At 41.4% G+C, this 20,296-nt stretch overlaps 2 protein-coding genes across 5 annotated transcripts in view; one reads left to right on the top strand and one right to left on the bottom strand.

The window, feature by feature from the left end:
• The window catches only part of UEVLD (UEV and lactate/malate dehyrogenase domains), a 54,367-nt gene extending 46,418 nt beyond the window's left edge, over positions 1-7,949 (bottom strand). For all 4 annotated transcript variants that reach the window (XR_010663414.1, XM_065937262.1, XM_065937265.1 and 1 more), the window contains exon 1: positions 7,799-7,949. Coding sequence is in view for 3 of the 4 variants with exons in the window: in XM_065937262.1 (XP_065793334.1) it covers positions 7,799-7,840 (42 nt within the window). In the remaining variant the exon portion in view is untranslated. The remainder of the gene's footprint in view (positions 1-7,798) is intronic.
• A 2,474-nt stretch (positions 7,950-10,423) lies between these two features.
• Positions 10,424-18,096, top strand: MISFA (mitochondrial sheath formation associated). Its single transcript, XM_065937267.1, has 3 exons — positions 10,424-10,450; positions 16,480-17,353; positions 17,784-18,096. The coding sequence occupies exons 2-3, from the start codon at positions 17,285-17,287 to the stop codon at positions 17,874-17,876; spliced, it is 162 nt and encodes a 53-aa protein (XP_065793339.1). The 5' UTR covers positions 10,424-10,450; positions 16,480-17,284; the 3' UTR covers positions 17,877-18,096.
• The last annotated feature ends 2,200 nt before the right edge of the window (positions 18,097-20,296 follow it).

Raw genomic sequence — 20,296 nt, 5'->3', positions numbered from 1 at the left:
CGAACACAGAATAAGAATAAAACTATAGGCAACAGAACAATTACAAATTAACATTTAACTGAACACTTACTATGGGCTAGGCCCTGGGCTCTGAGTTTTACAACCATAAATGGTATTTGATTTAATCTCATTAATAACAACCCTGTGAAGTAGGTAGGGCTTATAACTGCTCGACTTTATAGAAAATGAAACCTAGAGAATCAAAATAACTTGCTGAGTTAGATAGTAAATGAAACCAGAGCTCAAACCCAACACCTGGGCATTTCATATCTATACGAAATTACACAGCTGACATCATGGTTAAAGATCCGCCTCTCATGCCTGAATACCACATTCACTTGAGATACCCAGAATTTCCCTTCCTGGTACTACAACTGGGTTTCAAAGAAAGAATAGAAAGCATGCAAGGGTTTGCAGCCAGGCTGAGAGAATTGCCTCCTCATTCATCCAGATGTAGTCTCAGAAACACTACCTTGGTTGCCCTGTGGGCAAAATCATTTAACTTCTTTGATCTTTTCTCATTGGCAAAGAGAAGGAGAATCCTAGACTCCACCTCTTAAATTTGTGCTGGGGATTAAATAAAAATTTTAAAAAAAAAGTTGTTAAGAGTCTATTACCATTCTGAAAATGAAACTGAGAAAACAATCAAAAAGAATAAAATACTCAGGAATACATTTAACAAGATGCAAAACAGACTCTTAAAACTACAAAACATTGTTGAAAGAAATTAAAGTGGGTCTAAGTAAACAGAAAGACATCCCTTGTTGACAGATCAGAAAACTTCATATTGTTAAGATGGCAATAGTCCCCGACAGATTCAATGATCAACAATCCACATTAAAATCCCAGCTGACTTTTTTTGCTCATTTGCAAAAATTCACAAAGCGATCTTCAAATTCATATGGAAATTCAAAGAACACAGCCAAAACAATCTTAAAAAAGAACAAAAAAATAAGAAGAGTCATACTATAATCAAAAGACAGGCTACAATAAGAAAGATAGACAGTAACAAATGTGGGGGAGGATGAGGAGAAATCAGAACCCTCTACACACACACCACTGCTGGTGGTAAAATGGTGCAGCTGCTGTGGAAGAGTCTGGCAGTTCTTCAGAAGATTAAAGAGTTATCATTCTTGCTGCTTAGTCCATAAGTTGTGTCTGACTCTTTGCGACTCTATGGGCTGTAGCCCACCAGGCTCCTTTGTCCATGGGATGTCCCAGGCCAGCATACTGGAGTGGGTTGCCATTTCCTTCTCCGGGGGGATCTTCCCAACACAGGGACCAAAACCACATCTCCTGCACTGGCAGGCAGATTCATTACAACTGAGCCACTAGGAAAGCCTGTTAGAGTTATTCCACTCTAAGGCATATGACCCAGCAATTCCACTCTGAGGCATACACCCAAGAAAAATGAAAACATGTCCACACAAAAACTTGTGCACAACTGTTCATAGCAGCATTATCTATAACAGTCAATAAGGAAAACAATCCACATGTCCAGTATGATACATCCATAAAATGGAATTCACCCATAAAAATGAATAAAGAACTGATATATACATGGATAAAACATGAAAACATTATACTAAGTGAAAGAAAACAGACAAAAAGCCACATATTAAATGACTTGCATATAAAGTACAAAAAAAGGCAAATCCATAGAAACAAAAAGTAGATTAGTGAGTGCCCCTGGAGGTCCAAAATCACTGCAGATGGTGACTGCAACCATGAAATTAAAAGACGCTTACTCCTTGGAACAAAGTTATGACCAACCTAGACAGCATATTAAAAAGCAGAGACGTTGGGGAATACATGTAAATCCATGGCTGATTCATGTCAATGTATGAGAAAAACCACTACAATACTGTAAAGTAATTAGCCTCCAACTAATAAAAATAAATGGAAAAAAAAAAAAAAAGCAGAGATGTTACTTTAATAAAGGTCCGTCTAGTAAAGGTTATGGTTTTTCCAGTGATCATGTATGGATGTGAGAGTTGGACTGTGAAGAAAGCTGAGCACCGAAGAATTGATGTTTTTGAACTGTGGTGTTGGAGAAGACTCTTGAGAGTCCCTTGGACTGCAAGGAGATCCAACCAGTCCATCCTAAAGGAGATCAGTCCTGGGTGTTCATTGGAAGGACTGATGCTGAAGCTGAAACTCCAATACTTTGGCCACATCATGCAAAGAGTTGACTCATTGGAAAAGACCCTGATGCTGGGAGGGATTGGGGGCAGGAGGAGAAGGGGACGACAGAGGATGAGATGGCTGGATGGCATCACCAACTCGATGAACATAAGTTTGAGTAGACTCCAGGAGTTGGTGATGGACAGGGAGGCCTGGCATGCCGCGATTCATGGGGTCGCAAAGAGTCAGACATGACTGAGTGACTGAACTGAACTGAACTGAGGGCTGGAGGTGACTAGGAGAAAATTAAGAATAACTTCTTACAGATACTGTTTCCTCTCTGTGAATCTTTTTCTTTCCATGTACAAGATCAATTTTTCATGTGCAAGAGATATAGCTCTACCACCTGGCAACTTCAGCACGAAAGTATGAAAATCTCATGATTAACATTTGTAAAAGTGAGGTATTAAATGAAACGTGTGTACAACAGTAAGTGCAGACAGGAAATGATGAATTGACAGCATATCTAAGTTACAGAAAGGCCTCTGAAAAGAGCTGTCTACAATTCACATTAGAGCCTAGAATGGTATAGAAAAATAGAGGGAAGGAGGAAGGTCATTTTAGCAGAAGGTCATTGTGTTTTGGGGAAAAAATCTGGCAGAAGAAAAAGCATATCATTTATTAACAACTTGAAAACAGAAAACTCTTACTCATCTTTGTATTTCCGCACAGCAATCTGCACAGGGCATGCCTTCAATAAATGTAGGCTAACTGGATGGCAGCCAGCAGAGAGACAGAGTCATACAAGTAGAGTGGATATAGAAAGCAATTATGATCCACAGGAGCATCAATCTCTAAGATCACTAAAATAAAGGGCCGACCAGTATTAACTACAGCAGGGTAAACATGAATCCCAGATTCAGTGTTCCTGATTCGGTGAAATCCAAAGTGAATGAAATCATCCCAACTCTAAACACTAAACAAATGTACAAAAACCTGCGCTGATGTCACTTGGATTACACATTTATTATGAACCATATTGGTTTTCTTTTGTTTTCTATTTGATATTATATGCTGTATTCTACATTCTTAACATCCTCTGAGAATATAATAATTAATGGCTGCATAGGGATATATACTAGAATTGATCTAATTGCAAAGTAATATTAAAGTCTGTTGAAAAAGGGCAAAAGCACTCTTTGTTAGGGCTTGAAAACCCAAATATCACTACTGGTCAAGTAGGTATTTTCATTCTTGATGAAAAAGATCTATTTTATCTGTTAAAAATATATATATATTATGGAAAAATCCCTAGAGGTCCAGTGGTTAGGACTCCATGTTCTCACTGCCACAGGCCCAGGTTCAATCCCCTGTTAGAGAACTAAGATCCTACATGCCTTGCAGCACAGCCAAAAAAGAAAAAAAAAGTCATGTCACTTTTAGTCTATATGAAAGAGTATCCCCTTAGTGTAATATTTAATATAATCCATGACTATTAACATATAATCCATTACTATTCCTACACCACCTAAGAGAAGTCTGTGTAACATTCTCTAAAGATAGACCTCAGACAATGCCATTTGCTTAAACGGTGCATGCAGCAAACTAAAGAGGAAAACTGGCACATGAAATCCTAAAACTAAAACAATTATACTATCATAAAAATCATTATGACTGGGGTTTCCCTGGTGGCTCAATGGTAAAAAATCTGCCTGCCGATGCAGGAGACAAGGGTCCGATCCTTGATCCAGGAGGTTTCCACATGCCACGAGCAACTAAGCCCACGTGCCACACTATTGAGCCTATGCTCCGGAGCGTGGGAGCCACAACTACTGAACCCACGTGCTGCAACTACTGAATCCCATGCGCCCTAGAGCCGTGCTCCCCAGCGAGAGAAGCCACCTCAATGAGAAGGCCATGCGCCGAAACGAGAGAGCACCACCTGCTCACCGCAACTAGAGAAAAGCCTGTGCAGCAATGAAGACCCAGCACAGCCAAAAATAAATAAACAAATAAAATTATATACTAAAAAAAATGAGAAAGACTGAAAAATTGAGAAGTTACTAAAATTCAATCTGAATCTGCTCCACTGCAGTATGTTTATTTGGTAGACTGATATTTATGAACATCAGAGTACTCCTGTATGACACTGCTCAAATGTTGGACGCTGAGGAGTATTTTATGGCATCATTTCATTTTTTTAAACAAATTAAGCATTAAGGAATCTTATAAATTAAGTCCAATCCTATTATTTTATGAGTGAGCAAATCTAGGTTAAGTTACCTGTTCAAGGTAACTCAGCCAGAGATGGTAGAAATAGAAACTGGGGAACCAGAAAATTTTTCTAAACCTAGTATTTAATATATACTAAAGAATATATATATATATACACACACACACACACAAACACATATGTACATATATACACATTTTGAAAAATAAACACTTATAAACCAACCTACCCTCTAGCGCTGTCCAGCAAAACTTTCTGCCATAATGGAAAAGATCACTGTGTGTGCTATTGAATACAGCAGCCACATGTGGCTACCAACACTTGTGGCTGGTGTGACTGAGATACTCAATTTTTAATTTTATCTAATTTTGATGAATGTAAAAAGTCAAATGCGGTGAGTGGCTACCATACGCCTGGACAGCACAGAGCTTTCCAGTCCCATTACATCTGTCTGTGTTTTTCTTTCTCAACCATTCAACTGCCTACCTTAAATTGTATAGTCATATTCCTTTGCCTTTCCCCCTCCATAGTTTTTATCATATTTGTGTGCATCCTAAATACCCCTCTCTACTGCTGAGCTGCTTCTTGGTTTAATTAAAATATAATTTTGTATGTAATCTCCAATTTTTTTCCTGAACATATTGTTTCTAAGATTCACTCCTACTGCTGCATGTTGTAATATTTCATTCATTTTCACTGCTGCAGAGTAGTGTTTTCCATTGTGTGAATGAGTATAGAACAAATTATCTTTCCATCAATGAACGTCTGGGTTGTTTCTAATTTTGAATTATGAATAATTCTGCAAATGTCTCTTGCTTCATATATTATGAATCATCTATAGTATCTACTTAGATGTAGAAGGACATAAAATACACATAATCAAATTAATTTAAAAAGCCCAAGCTGTTTCTCCAAATGGTTAAATAACCATTTAACTACCAACAGTGGGGCTTCCCAGGTGACACAGTGGTAAAGAATTAACCTGACAATGCAAGAGACCCCTGGGTCAGGAATATCCCCTCCAGCAGAAAATGGCAACCCACTCTAGTATTCTCGTTGGGAAAATTCCATGGACAGAGGAGTCTGGTGGGCTACAGTCCATGGGGTCGCAAAGAGTCAGACATGACTGAGCAACTAAGTCACCCACATAGTGAGAGAAAATGGTGTTTTACCATGGTCTCAATTTGCTTTTCCATGGTTACTAATGGACTGGGAAAACACTCATGTCCCTGCTGTCTTCTTTTATTTTTCAAAAAATGATTATTCATGTCTTTTGTCCAATTTTGTCTTGGTTTTAATATTGATATGTAGGCTAATTTATATAGCCTGGATACCAATACTTTCTAAATTATGCATTACAATATTATTCACCAATTTGTATTTTGCCTCTTCACTCACTTCATGTGTCTTTTTATACATAAAAGTTCTTACTTTGAATGCAGTCAAATTTATCAGTCTCTTCGAGTATTTTACATCTTGTTTAAAAAATGCTTGTATACTCTTGAGATCATGAAGATTCTTCCCTCCATTTTATCTCTTATGTTTTAAAGCTCATCTCTTACATTTAAATCTTTAATCCATGGGGAATTTTTAGTTAGTTAGTAAGGTCCAATTTCATTTTCTCCAACATGGATAATCATTTGTCCCTGTATTCTCCTTTCTGTAGTTTTCTGCAATGCCTCTTCTGCTTTATATAGCATTTTCAAAACATATGTGAACATGATTTTAAGCCCTCTAGTCTGTTCCCTTGGTTAATCAGTCTATCCTATACCAATACCACACTGTCTCAATTACTAGTCTTGATATCCAGTAGAGAAAGTCTCACACCTATTCTTTGTAGGAAGGTCAAGATTATTCTTGGCCTTTTGTCCTTCCAAATGAATTTCAGAATCAGTTTGAAAAATTTCCAAAATACCCTGTTAGAATTTTGATTGGAATTGCATTGACTCTATAGATCTGGAGAAAGCAGATATCTTCATATCCATGAAGTTGGAGTATTTATCTAAGCAGGAATATTTATAAGGTTTCCTTTGTTTTTAAGAAGATTTTTCACGTTCTCCATACAGTTGCTTGATTTTAATATACTGTTCACAAAATTTGCAGCACCAAAATTATTTGTAAATATTAAGTTGTTATATTATTTGCTACTTCAAGGACTAAGGAACTTTGGAAATATCTGCTAGACTGAATTGTTTCTAACTGGTTTCCTTAATTTACATATCCAACAGACATTTATTAAGCACCAATGTGCCAGACTCTATCCTATGCACTGATAAAAACCTTCCTCAACTATTCTGCTCCAACCCTTGAGAAAATCATCGTCTCTCTTTTATCTTTTTCCTGCATTCCAGTCCCACCAAAATTATGAAGTTGTTCTTTTTTTTCTCGTCTCAACTTCAGCAATTCTTCCCCCTGGACAATACATCATGCTCCCCTCATTGAAAAACTTGATAGCGTGGTTCTTTTAATTTAATATTCTCTGAAAAGGAGCCAGAAAGCCTGTAACCCTAGGTATGATGATACTTCTTTCCCTACAAGACCTACACATCTGTCACAATAGATAAAATCATTCAAATCAGGCATATAAACAATTTCAATCAAAAAGACACGAACCCAACAAAAACGTCACAAATGTACGCTTTCCGCATAGGGAAGTCTTAAAATGCATTAAGAATCACTGAACTAAGAAACTGGTGGAAAAGTTTGCCTCAGACTGTACACTGATGGAGAATCAGACAACCTGGTCTAAGAGTCTGGTGTAACATGGAAACTGACCTTAGTCACGCCCTAGAATTGCAGGTCAGGCTTCTGGGTCAGCCCTCCCAGTCAACCTTTCAACGTTAAGAGGATCTCTTCTATTTTCATTCCCAAATATACACGAGTCTTTCATTTACCACAATTACTTAGCAATTACTTAACCCCGTCGTTGTCAGGCACAGGGCTAGATGAGGGAATGTGCCGCCATGAAGTTCACCTTCAAAGAGTAAGGTCTGTATACAAATAATTACTCCACGATGTGAAAATCGATATATCCGAAAGCAAGGAGAGAGGAGGGAGTGATTCTATCTCCTAGGGAGTAACATCTGAGTCTTACAAAGGATGAACACTGCAAGTAAAAAAACACAGGGGTGTGGGTGGGGGTAAGCCATTTCTGCTGAGAGAAAGGCGTGGTTAAAGGGATAGGCGAGTGCTGGAAGCTGAGACAGAAGCTGGTGGCGTGAGAAGGTCTAAGAGCGGGTGGAGGTTGGGGGGATCTCGGAACTGCGGGCGGAGCCAGAGCCGGGGCCGCACCGCTCCCATTCCCCGCAGCCGGCTTCAGGCCAGCCCACCCTGGCTCCCAGGCCCGAGAAAAGCCGGTAGACGCCCCGAGGCGGCAGGCCGGCCACGGGCGGACGCCCCGAGACCCCGACGCCCCAGTCCTGCCTGGCCGGCTGCCCGCACCTTGCCAAGGAGTCGCCTGAGAGCCTCGCTGTCGAACTCCATCTCCAGCCAGGACCGCGAGGCCGGTTCCGCGAACCCAGGGATCTCCTTCCGCACTTTCCCTGGACGGAGGCTGCCGAGGACCAAACTTCCCGAGCCGTCCTAGACTCCGCCCCTTCCCAAGCTCGAAAGTCCACCCGCGTCCAACGCCCGGGGCTCAGCCAGGCTCCGCCCGTTGTCTGATCACCGTTCCGCTGAGAACCGTGTGAGCGCCCAGGGAACCGTGACCCGGCTTGCTGGAGGGAAACTCGGGGACATCTGTGAAGAAAGGAATAGGAAGGACCCGAGGAGAGGCAGTAAAGGAGGTAGAAGATATTGGCACTGTTCTGGGCAGAGAGTTTCGAGAAGGATGTGTTAAATTCGGCCGAGTATCAAGATCAAGACCCCCGAGTTGTAGTTGCATTTAGAAAGGAAGAGATAATGGAACTTCAAATCCTCGGGGGGCTAGACAGGAAATCGGAACAGATCTGGAACCTTGTTGAAACTGGGAGATCAGACAGCTAAGTGAGGGTTGTGCAACGCAGGGGAAAGGGTTGGCTTGGCGGGGCGGGGCGGGGCGGGGCAGAGCATAATCACGCTGGTGGTAGAAAGAGGAAAAAGTCAGGTGACAAAAAGATTTTGAAGACAAAAATAGAAGATTCGTGAATAAGGTCTTCGGGAGCAGTAAGACGAAGAGATGCAATTTGCTGGCCTGGTTTGGTCTGCTTGAATAAGTTACTTACCTGCTTTGCATCCCTGGTTTGAGCCAGTCTCCAGAGCTTGCTATTGTAACTCTCAAGAGCTTGTTTGGGCAGGAGGGTGATTGTATTTCTAGTAAGAGCCAAAGGTAGGAATACTGTGACTCTATTAGTAGAAGAAGATGAAAGGCTGGAAGCAGCACTTATTTGTTTATTCAACAAACTTTTGTTGAGCATTGGCTGTTTGCTAGATATTGTTGGGGAGGAAGAAATTTTCCTCTATTCTTGTAGCTTCTTCTGGCTGGTCTAAAAAGTAAACTGACACCAGACAGAAAAACAGGAGAAAATCAGACTAAAATTAATAACACGTATACCTGGGAGAGACCCAAGAGAACTGTGAGTAACCATAATGACTGAAGCCCCACCTTAAATACCATCTTCAGCTAAAGGCAAAAGAGGATGTTGGGGGTTGTGGTTTGAAACCTCAAAGGGGAGAAAGTCAGTTTATATGGAGATCAAAAGTAAATGTTTGGTAAACAAATATTTGCTGAGCCTTGCAGAGCCTAGGATACTGTGACTTCTAGGCTCTGCCCAGTTACCCCCACCACGCCTAGCTCATATTCCTTGTAGGTGATAGCTTAACTGGGGAACAGACCCTCTATCTGAAACATTTGAGGCAGTTAGGGGAAGGTCAAAGATTCTTCCCGAGTCTTTTGGGCTTTAAAAGTAATCATCGGAAAAAAAAAAAGTAATCATCGTAAATTAGTCCTCCTACCAAAGGGGCACATTTTAGGGTAGCAAATTTTGCTCCCCTACCGTATTTTTCTAGGTCTGACAATGGAGAAGTAAACAAAATAGACAAAAGTATTGGCAGTCCTCAGATGTCATTCTTTTATTAGTAAGAGCAAAACAATATACTAAGTAAATGAGACCATATGTTAGAAGTGATTACATGTTGTGAGGAATAAATTTTTAAAAGGCGGGGTAAGAAGATAAGGGTAGGTCTCCCTGAGCATTCTGTGTTAGAGAACATCCAGGGCCTTTAGACAGGTGTGTGCCTGGAGAACCTGAAAACCGCAGGGAGCCAAATGAAGAGGTGAGGAAGCAGGAGGCAATTCACAGAAGCAAGGGGGAGCCACAGATGGTTTAGGGCAATGATTCTTCCAGTGTGGTCCCCCAGACTTCCTCGGCATCACTTGGATCTTGACAGAAATATGCATTCTAAGGCCCCACCCCAGACTTAACTCGGAAACTCTGGGGGTTGGATCAAGTAGTCTTTTGTTTCTTTGTGGTCTTTTTGTTTTGTTTTTAATTGGAGTATAGCTGCTTTTGGAGAAGGAAATGGCAACCCACTCCAGTACTCTTGCCTGGAAAATCCCATGGATGGAGGAGCCTGGTAGGCTACAGTCCATGGGGTTGCAAAGAGTCGGACATGACTGAGCGACTTCACTTTCACTTTTCGTAACTGCTTTACAGTGTTGTTAGTTTCTGCTGTAAAGCGGTCTTTACAAGCCCGGGTGATTCTAAGGCATGATAAAGTCTGAGAACCACTAAAGGGATTTTGTGGACAATTGTGACTGTGGCTTGTTAGGGCCCTCCCGCTAGAGACCATCAGGAGCACACCCATACTCAAGTAGGGTCGATCCCTCCTTGTGGTGAGGGAGCAGGAGAACCATCAGGTCAGCTGAGTAAGAGCGTGGAAAGAACCTATTTCAGGATTGGGACTCTGGGTAATTTGGGAGAGGACTTAAGGAATCGAAGCTTTACTTTGGATTGGGTGTTTTCAGAAGCCAGGAACAATTCTGAGATTGGATGTCTCAATAAATATTATCTCTCGGATGGCCAGACTGGAGCAGGGCTGAGGCTGTATTTGGTAAAGCAGCAGCAGTCACATCAGCAGAGAGAAGAGGATGTTTGATGTTTCCTGGGCTGCACGGTAACCTTGTTTGTGTCTCTGCTTAGATGAAATTATGATGAGGACTCGTTTTGTCTCATCTTATCGTGGTCTGTGCTGTCTGATGTCAGTGTTCGGAGAGATTGTTTATATCCAACAAGAGATAACAGAAGCCTGGCTGTAAGTCCAGGTCATCTTCTAGCAACACTGAGGCCTGTCTGGGTCAGGCCAGTTCTCAGATGTCAGGGGCTGCTTTTTTCTTCCTTAAACTTTTGCCCTAAGAGAAAGAGGACGGCACGGCAGGGTTTTGAACAGAGGATCAACATGACCTGAGTTGTAAAAGAAGTCTGACTGCTTCACTGGGAAGAGAGGAGGTGGGGAGTGGAAGCCAGGAGACAGGTAGGAGGTAAGAAGGTTGAAGGATGAGGCCTCTTAAGAGCACATCACCCAGATCTAACACACCTGAGGAACTATGGAACTTCCAGAGATTCTGAGGTCTTATAGATCCCGTCACAAAGCCATTAATCGAGGAAAATCTATCTAGTTAGAAGTAAGGCCTGAGCAAGGTTCTTCAGTCTTTTGTGAAAACATTTTATGAAAGAGGCCTTCCATTCAAACCAGAAATTCTCTTCGGGTTTAATCACTGTGGATGGATCACAGGCACTAGGAACACTGTGCCTGTTTGTGTGTGCACGCGTGCTGGCATTTCCCACGTGGAGGGTACATTGGTCAGAGTTTTATGCACTCTGTTGCATGAATTCACCTAGATAGGATTTTTATCAATTATTATTGATATTATTATTATTCCAATAATTATTATCAATTATTATCTCTTTTACTGATGAGCAAACTGGGGTTTAGTGAACTATTTATTATCTATTTCCTTGTTTCTGAGATCCTGTTGAATAAGAGACGTATCACTGACAGTGTTTGGAGGGAGAAAAGATTACAAAATTAAATATGTACTAGTTTTAACCCCACTTTGGGGAATTTGTCTTACAGAAATAAAAGTACCCAGGATGTTTGTGCAAAGATGTTCATTATATTAAAAGGGGGAAAAAAGCCCCCAGGCTAAGAAATGGGTAAAGTATATATTCTGCTCCTTTGTTTATAGCTTGAGAAAAATCACAAGAATGGCTTGTTTAAAATTATAATATTTTTTATTGGTGCTCTGCTTCTGATCTCTGTTTATATTCTGCTTTCATAGTTATGAGTCCTACCAGACACATTGTTTAGGGATAAAACCTTGGTATTCTGTCTATCAGACAAATGTATCTTTATCATTTACTTCTTAAAAAACTGTTTTTAATTGTAAAATACACATAATGTACAATTTACTATCTTAACCATTTTAAGTATACAGTTCGGTGGTAATAAATACATCCATAATGTTTTATAGCCATCACTACCATCTGTCCCCATAAGTCATTTTATCTTATGAAACAAAGGCCATACCCATTAAAAAATAACTTCCCATTCTTCCCTTCCTCCAACCTCTGGAAACCACCATTCTGCTTTCTGCCTCTATAATCTTTACTAAGTATGCCACCTACATTTATAGTCAATTATTTTTGACAAAAGTGTCAAGACCATCCAATGGCAAAAGAATAGCCTTTTCAGCAAATGGCGTTGGGAAAACTGAATATCCATACGCAAAAATGAAGTTAGATCCTTATGTAATACCGTATACAAATATTAACTCAAAATGGATCAAAGACCTAAATGTTAAGACCTAAAACAATAAAACTCTTAGGAGAAAATATAGAAAAAAAAACTTCCTAAGATTAGATTTGGCAGTGATTTCTTGGATATGACATGAAAGACATAGGCAACAAAAGAAAAAGATAGACAAATTGGACCTCATAAAAATTTAGAAATTTTGTTCACCAGAGGACAGTATCATTTACTTCTTAGAGTCTGAAGGTTGTGGTGTTGTTCACTGACAGCATATGCTGCATCTCAGGCAGTCCTGCCACAAATGTCCTTTGACCTTGTGAAATGAAACTGTAATCTCCCTTTTTTAAACTGGTTCTTTTTTTTATAAGGATTTTATATAACCTCTCATGCTCTGTCTGAACCAGCATAACTTTCTGAGAGTCACTTTGCCTTCTCCGGTGAAGTAAAAAACACAATACTCAAGAGAAATTTGTCCAAGGAAGTTTGTTTTTCGCAATCACAGCAGTGTTTATGGTGGTAAAAAGTTGGGGGAGAAAAGAAGACCAAATGCACATTTTGCCTGTTGCTTGCTTATTACCTTTCAGTTCCAAGTCCACCATTCATTGCTTGCTCTGCTGTAGTGGAAGTGGACCTTTTAAGCACTTTTCCTTTGCTCGTGGGCTTGATATCAAGTTCTGTCAATAGAGAGCCTAGGGTGATACTAAGGAGGAAGAGACTTCCTCCCTCCAGGGAGCTTTTTTGGTCCTACTGTGTGGCTGCCAGTGGTACAAGTGGGGTGCTGGTGCTCACTCTCTGCAGCTTCAGTGGCCCCCTGTAAACTCCTCCTCATTGAGTTTCAGTGGCGCCCCTGGTAGTCAATCAGTTCTACCCGCCCACCTCCGCCTGCAATGAGATGGCTTTCTAGTCCATTCTACTGGCATATCCGCAGAAGGTGGATTCTCAGTGAAGATCAGTAAACCTGACAAACCATCCCCCCACCGCCTCCCATCACCAGAGACTTCCAGCAAACTCCACCAGCATCTCAGTCAGTGGTTCCCTTATGTACCAGCTCCAGCCTATAGCAGCTCATTGGATTTTCCCTACCGTCCAGCTGGTCCTGACCATCACTTCTCCAACAAGCTTTAGATCTCCGCCCTGGAGGGGAAGGCACTCTTTCCAGTTGCTTCCTACCTTGGATACTTTGCCTGAGTTCTAGTGGTGGTGACTGCTGTCTGTATATGCTAGTCCTATGATATGTACAGCTTTCAACCTCTTCCATCAATTTCCTGTTCCTAGTTACTAATTCTTTTTGTTGAACTTTCTCTGTCCAAATTATTGTGGTTTCTATCTCCTGACTCGATCTTGCCTGATATATCTATTATTGGGATAAAGATGAGGGAGCTTCGTGGCAGTGCAGTGGTTAGGAGTGGCACCTTCACTGTTGGGGCCCATGTTTCATCCCTGGTTGGGGAAGCTACACAGCACAGACAAAGAAAAAAGAAAGAGCAAGAGCAGGAGAAGGTGGACATACATGTGGAATACTATATAGGAATGAAAAATAAGTTACACTTCTGCTTCTGTCTATGAATGATCAACCTCTACAGGAGTTGCCTTCTCTCCATAAACAAATAGAAAATTGCACAAAATATATGAAATAATTATTTTCAGGTCTTGCACAAGGGCCAGCAACCAGTCCATGAATTTTGAAAGACAGGAAACAGGAGAGTTGAGCCATCCAGTTGCCCCAGCCTACTGCCTCGAGGCAGCTTTCAGCCTGCTGCACAGACATGGGTTACCCGAACCAAGCCCATTCAAAAAGAAAGATAGAGGTGTGCCAAGGAAACCAGAGTGCCAGGAACTGCAGGAGTCCTGCAAAGAGGCGATTCCACAGAGGAAGCACTCTGGAGATCTCCACAGGGACCCCTGTGAGTCTTTGGCTGAGTTCTATCTGTGTATACGTAGGGTAAAGATTCCATGAGGCTGGGAACAAGAACCACCCAGAAACAGTAGGCTGAACACTTCTGGGAGCTCCCAAAGGGGCTGGGGATGTGGAAAATTCCACAGAATGGGAGACCTCACACCATAGGCATCAAGGAGAGTGTTCAGAAGGGTCATAGTTCAGTAATAGGGGTGATTATTCTTCGAGTAAAGACTGCTCTTGATCCACCATCACAGAGCTTAAAACACACCTCAGAGAACCAGGCTGACTCAGAGAGCATAAGTGAATCCCAGAAGAAAACCCAACACTACTGAACAGAATACAAAACATTCCTGCACTCAAGTGTAAAATTCCCGATGTTGAACATCTAACCAAAGTTGCCAGGCATTCAAAGAAGCAGGAAAATATCATCCACGACAAAGAGAAAAAACAACCACCGAAACAGCCCCAGAAATAAGAGAAATGGGCCCTTAAAATGTTTATTATCAATCTCATAAATATGCTCAATGATGTAAAGGAAAACATGAACATGATATGGAGAAAACTGAAAGATAGCATTTTAAAAAAAAGAAACTGAACTTCTAAGAGATGAAAAATACAGCATCAAATTTAAATTTTACTGTATGGGATTCACAGAAGCTTAGAAGACTAGCAGGAAAGATGATTGAACTTGAAAAAGACTGCAATAGAAAATATCCAAAGTGGAACACAAAGAGAAGAAAAATGAACAGGGTGCCAGCAAGCGGTGGGACAAAATCCACGTGTAATGGGGGTCACAGAAGAGGAACTGGGGAGACAGAAGAAATGTTTGAGGAAACAGTAGCCAAACATGTCTCCAATTTTATGAAAACCATAAACCCACTGAATCCAAGAAGTTTGCCAAACCCCAGGTAGAAAAAACATGCAGAAATTTACATAAAGCAAAGTCAAATTGCTGAAAATTAGTGATAGAGAAATTTTTAAATAGGCACTTTCCCTATGATCCAGCAATCCTCCTCCTGGGATTTACCCTAGAAAAATTAAAACTTATGTTCTCTTTAAAAATTATATGCAAGTATTTATAACATCTCTATTCAAAACAGCACAAAACTGGAAACAACCCCAATGCTATTTGACAGGGAAATTGACAAACTGATACAACCATACAATGAAATAGTATTCAGTGAGAAAGAACTGACTATTGTATAATATGAATGAATCTCAAAAGCATTAATGCTAAGTGAGAGAAGCTAGTGGAGAAGCCAGTGGAAGAATGTTATGATTCCATTTACATGAAGTTCAGTGGTTCTCAGGGATCAAGGGATTTAGGAAGACAGGATTGACTTCAGAGGGGTATGGGGAGTTTTTTGAGATGATCACAATTTTCTCTGTCCTAATTGTGGTGGTAGTTACAAGATTGATACATTTTAAAAATTGTATCAGTTGTACACTGAAAATGAATGTGTTTTATCCTATGTAATTTATACCTCAATAAAGCTTCTTATTAGAAATGGATAAAGGAATGTGTTTAGATTTTTTTTTCTCAATTGACCCAGGATGTATTGTTATAGGAAAAAAGCCAGGTCTGAGTTAGCAAAAAGTTCGTTCAGGTTTTCCAGTAACAATTTAGAGAAAAAAATCTGAACAAACTTTTTGGACAACCCAATATGTAGTAGCATATGTGGTATGATCACCTTTAATGAAACAACACTAAAAAACCCCTCTATGTGTATCGCTATGTATCCCTAGCTCTATATGTGTATCCTTCTGTGTGTCTAGTGATGTTCACAAGCTCCTGGATAGTCTTTGGCAGAAGAATACACACTAGACCGTAACACTTGTTACATCATGGGGCTAAGAAGAGGAAGAATATTACAGTTTTCTTTATACATCTTTGGATGATTTCATGTTTTACAATGAACACCATTATTTTCATGATGAAAATAAGGGAGAGGATATCAAACTAATAGGGGGATATGTATGTAGGAAGGACTCTGGTGGGGGGAGGAACCCACCATGTCAGTGCAGGGGTGGTCATCAAACTTGACAGAAAAGGAGATCTTTGGTAACCTCTGAGAGAGCATCTGATTAGTGGGGTTGGGGCAGAAGTCAGGGTGTGAAGTGTGGAAGCAAAGCATGGACTGGAAAGAAAGGCTTTATGAACCACTTGTTCAGTAAGTTTGGTCATACAAGGCAATTTAACAAGACAGTTAAGGGAGCCACAGCATTAACTGGAGTTTTTTGTGAGAAGAGGGAAAGAATGCTTGTAGCTTCTTGAAGGCCAAGAAAAGAGAACCAGTGGACAGGAACTGACCAAAAGTATTAAAGAATGCTATAAAATGATGAGGGGAGGTGGGAGGGGAAGAGTTGCAGGGACAGAAGCAAATACTTCTCATTTCCCTAGAATTCAGTTGTGTTTTATTCACAGTTGTCATAGACCTAGGAACGCACCTTTCCCAACCCCTGTCTTAGTCTAAAGAGCTCAACTTCCTGACAGGAAACTGGGCCCTGATCTGGAGCATCACCTGTGTGACCTAATGCAGATCACTTGGGACCATACAGAAAGTTGAGCGCTGAAGAATTGATGCTTTTGAACTGTGATGTTGGAAAAGACTCTTGAGAGGCCCTTGGACTGCAAGGAGATCAAACCAGTCCATCATAAAGGAAGTCAGTCCTGAATATTTATTGGAAATACTGATTCTGAACTGAAGCTCCAATACTTTGGCCACCTGATGCGAAGAGCCAACTCATTGGAAAAGACCCTGATGCTGGGAAAGATTGAAGGCAGGGGGAGAAGGGGATGACAGAGGAGGAGATGGTTGGATGGCATCACCGACTTGATGGACATGAGTTTGAGCTTCAGGAGTTGCTGATGGACAGGGAAGCCTGGAGTGCTGCAGTCCATGGGGTCGCAGAGAGTTGGACACGACTAAGTGACTGAACTGACTAGGCTTTGTAAGCCTCAGTTTTCTCATTGGTAAAATGGGATAAGTAACAGTACCTACCTCATATTGTCACTGTGAGATAACGCATTCAGAGAGCTTACATTGCCGCTCACTGCTCATCTGGGGGCAGTCTCTTTGACCTTCTGTGGTTTGGCCCATGTCATCATGATGTCACAATGCCCTACTAGACTCCAACTTCTCCACTAGAGAGTTGTGGATGCTTTGGACCTAAGGACTGGAACTGACATGAGAGACCTCTACCAACTGAGGGTTTCGTGAGCACACTGCTTTGCCAAGATCTTGGTGAATAGTCTTTCACTGTGCAATTGTGTCTTAGAAATTGTTTTACTTTTTATCATGATCGTGCTTGGCTGGATGCTTTTTGTTGGATTTGCATGCTACCTGGGCACATTTCCAGAGTTCGTGGTAAGTAATGACCTTGCCTGTTAATTCTTCATAGTCAGCCTTGGCTCTGGCTCACCCTCCCAGCTGGGATTTCTGACCAAACAGGAAAGATGGTTGAGGTCTCACCACTAATAAGAGGTCAGGATGTGGTGGGAACAAAGTTAGTTTCCCAGGCTACTTCCCATCCCACTGGGACTTCTTTAAGCCTTTACCCCTCCCCTTGGTTACTTAATATCACTCATTTCAAAGCATGATGGAATCTGTAAGGGCTCTGCTAGAGGCATTGCCTGACTTCTGGATTTCAGGCCAAGTGAATCAGTGATTGCTGGGAGGAAAGAGAATGTGGGTATTAGTGGACGTTTCAGCAGCCCTTCCAGTCACATACAGGGGCAGTTACCTACTGGGACAATGAATAGGGCCAGCTCTGCCTTTAAGTTTCTTTTTGCCTCAGCCTCCAACTCTGAAGTGGAAAGAGAGGTGGGTTGTTCAGGAGAGCAAGACACACCTGAGGAACCAGACTTTGGATGAAGATCTGCAACTGTGAGCGACTGTGATGGTCTGTTGAGCTGGATTCCTCCCTTTCAAGAGAACTTGATAGCACCCGGAAATGTCAATGGAAAGTTTACTTTCCTTTGGAAAATAAAATGAACTGTGAAATGGGAGAGACTTTGAGGAGCACTGCTGAGGACAGCAAGCCCTGGTTCAAAGATTTGTTAATAACTATACCTCCTGGGTATTCTTTTCAATGACTGTTCCACCTATTATTTTTTCCATGCAGACTCTATAATAAATTAGACCAGCATTTTTAATGCCTCTTTTGGCAGATTCTGAAACTTGAGTTAATGTAAATTTGAGTTCAGGTTCTAACTTTGCAACTTCCTGGCCGTATGACCTTAGAAAAGTTTAATCTCTCTGAACCTCAGTTTCTTCATCCATAGGATGGAGATATTCCAGTCTCTTTCTGTTTTTGTGAGAATTACACGTGGAAATTCATGTGAAGCGTTTAATGCAAAACTTGACAAGTTAGTAAATGCTAGCTTTAAGTAGTAAATGCTAGCTTAACAACTAGGCCAAATAATGAACTAGTCAACAGACTTACTGGTGACTATGACCTTACCTACTTACCTAGGGCCACAAAAACCAACCCATTTGTGAAGCTGAAACATAGATCTCTGGACTTAATACCCCTCTCATTCATTCCACTTGACCAGCCTGTCTATAAGAAGCATTAGTAACAGTGTCCTTTTAGCAAACCATCTCCTGGGCTTCTTGAATCCCACCCCCATTTCATTCAGACTGGTTTTTTCAAAGATGTTCCCATTGTTAAAGAAACTTAACTCTTAAGTGTCTTAATATTATAATATGCAATGACAGGAGCAGGTTTTCTGGGAAGTTTCTCCAGAGGCTTCAAGAAGGGTATCCAGGGCTCCAGAAGGATATCAAGCAAGTCCCAGCCCTAGGTATCCTAGGAGAAGGCCATGATGGGGTTCTTTTTTTTCGCCTATGCTCCAGAATTTCTATGAATGTATCAGCCCAACAGTCAGACCTGTGCGGGGTGGGGTTGCAGGTGAAATCACTGGGCACCTATTTAGCTTGAGCCGCTGCCACAGTGTGATCCTGACCAAACAATTGACATTGTGGGTGCCTCAGTTTCTCCAGCTATGAAATGAGCAGAATAGCCCATCTTCCTCCTCTTCCCTTCTCAGGAAAGTCAAGAGGAGGCTTTCCCTGCATGATGAGGGTTTAACTGTACCATTTCTCAAAATGCAAGACTTTTCTTCTTTGAGTAGCCTAACAGTTACTCAAGTTATTTATTTTTTTTTTGGGGGGGGGCAAGAATACAGGATTGAGTTGCCATTCCCTTCTCCAGGAGATCTTCCCGACCCAGGGTTTGAACCCAGGTCTCCCACATTGTAGGCAGACGCTTTACCACCTGATCCACCAGGGAAGTCTATTCAAGTTATTTAAGTAATTGCTTATAGTGTACATAGCTAGTCATTCCTCCCCATTAATCCATAGTGTGTGTTTTGTTCACAGCAATGCCTTGGGCATCTGATTGCATAAAACAGGTAGTCAAACTTTTCGCAGGTGATGAGTTAATAAAGATAAGATGCCAGCTAGATCCTAACCACACAGTCACCAAAGAATAGGGCCCTCCTACTCAGAGTTCTTTAGCCCCTACACAACTGACACCCTGGCCAGCTGTCCCATACCTTCTCACTCTGACTGGTCCTCAAGGTCACAAGAGTTGATGTCACAATTGGTGTCCGAGCTATCTGCCCCCCAGATAGCCATGGTGATCCACTTCAGGTCAAACTAGACCACGAAGCTCTCCAGCCAGGAGCTACCATGCTGGACCATCCACTATCTGGTCTTGCATGAAGACAGCCCCAGTTTCCAGGACTCGGAATAGAACACCACACCTTTCAGAACCACCTGTTTCGCTCTGCACACACTACCAGCTAAGAAGCCCTGCAATGATTGTTGTCTTATGGATGCTTCTCATTGCAGGAACAATGTGGAAGGGATACAAATATCCCCCAGGAGGGGTAAGTGTGCCTTGAGTTTTGTTCTCTATTCCTACTTTGAAAATGTATTCCCTGGGATACATGAACCAAGCCCAAAAATCCAACTTTAGAGACACTCTCTTTATTTTAAAAAGTTACTGTAGCATATCTATTTCTATTGTTATTCAGTATCTGTTTAGAGTTGAGAGAGTTCCCTGTGTCTTTCATGTGATCTTGTATACATCTTTTCCTGAGTCTTTACTCTTAAGTTCTTTAGTGTCTTTCCAAAAACAAAAACACAAAACTGGAGATACAGAGGAAAGATATTTCAGGCCCAGAGTCAAAGCTGTCTGACAGGCATGACCTGTTTTCATACTTACGGGACACTTCATATGCTCTGCCTTCAATTTCCCTTCTTAAATTAGCCCACATCAGCAACCCAGGCTTAACTGTCCCT

Source organism: Muntiacus reevesi, chromosome 5 (genome assembly GCF_963930625.1).
Source record: "Muntiacus reevesi chromosome 5, mMunRee1.1, whole genome shotgun sequence".
In the NCBI taxonomy this organism is placed as follows: Eukaryota; Metazoa; Chordata; class Mammalia; order Artiodactyla; family Cervidae; genus Muntiacus; species Muntiacus reevesi.
The sequence above is the reverse complement of the archived record's forward strand: the minus strand, read 5'-3'. Positions and strand labels throughout refer to the sequence as shown.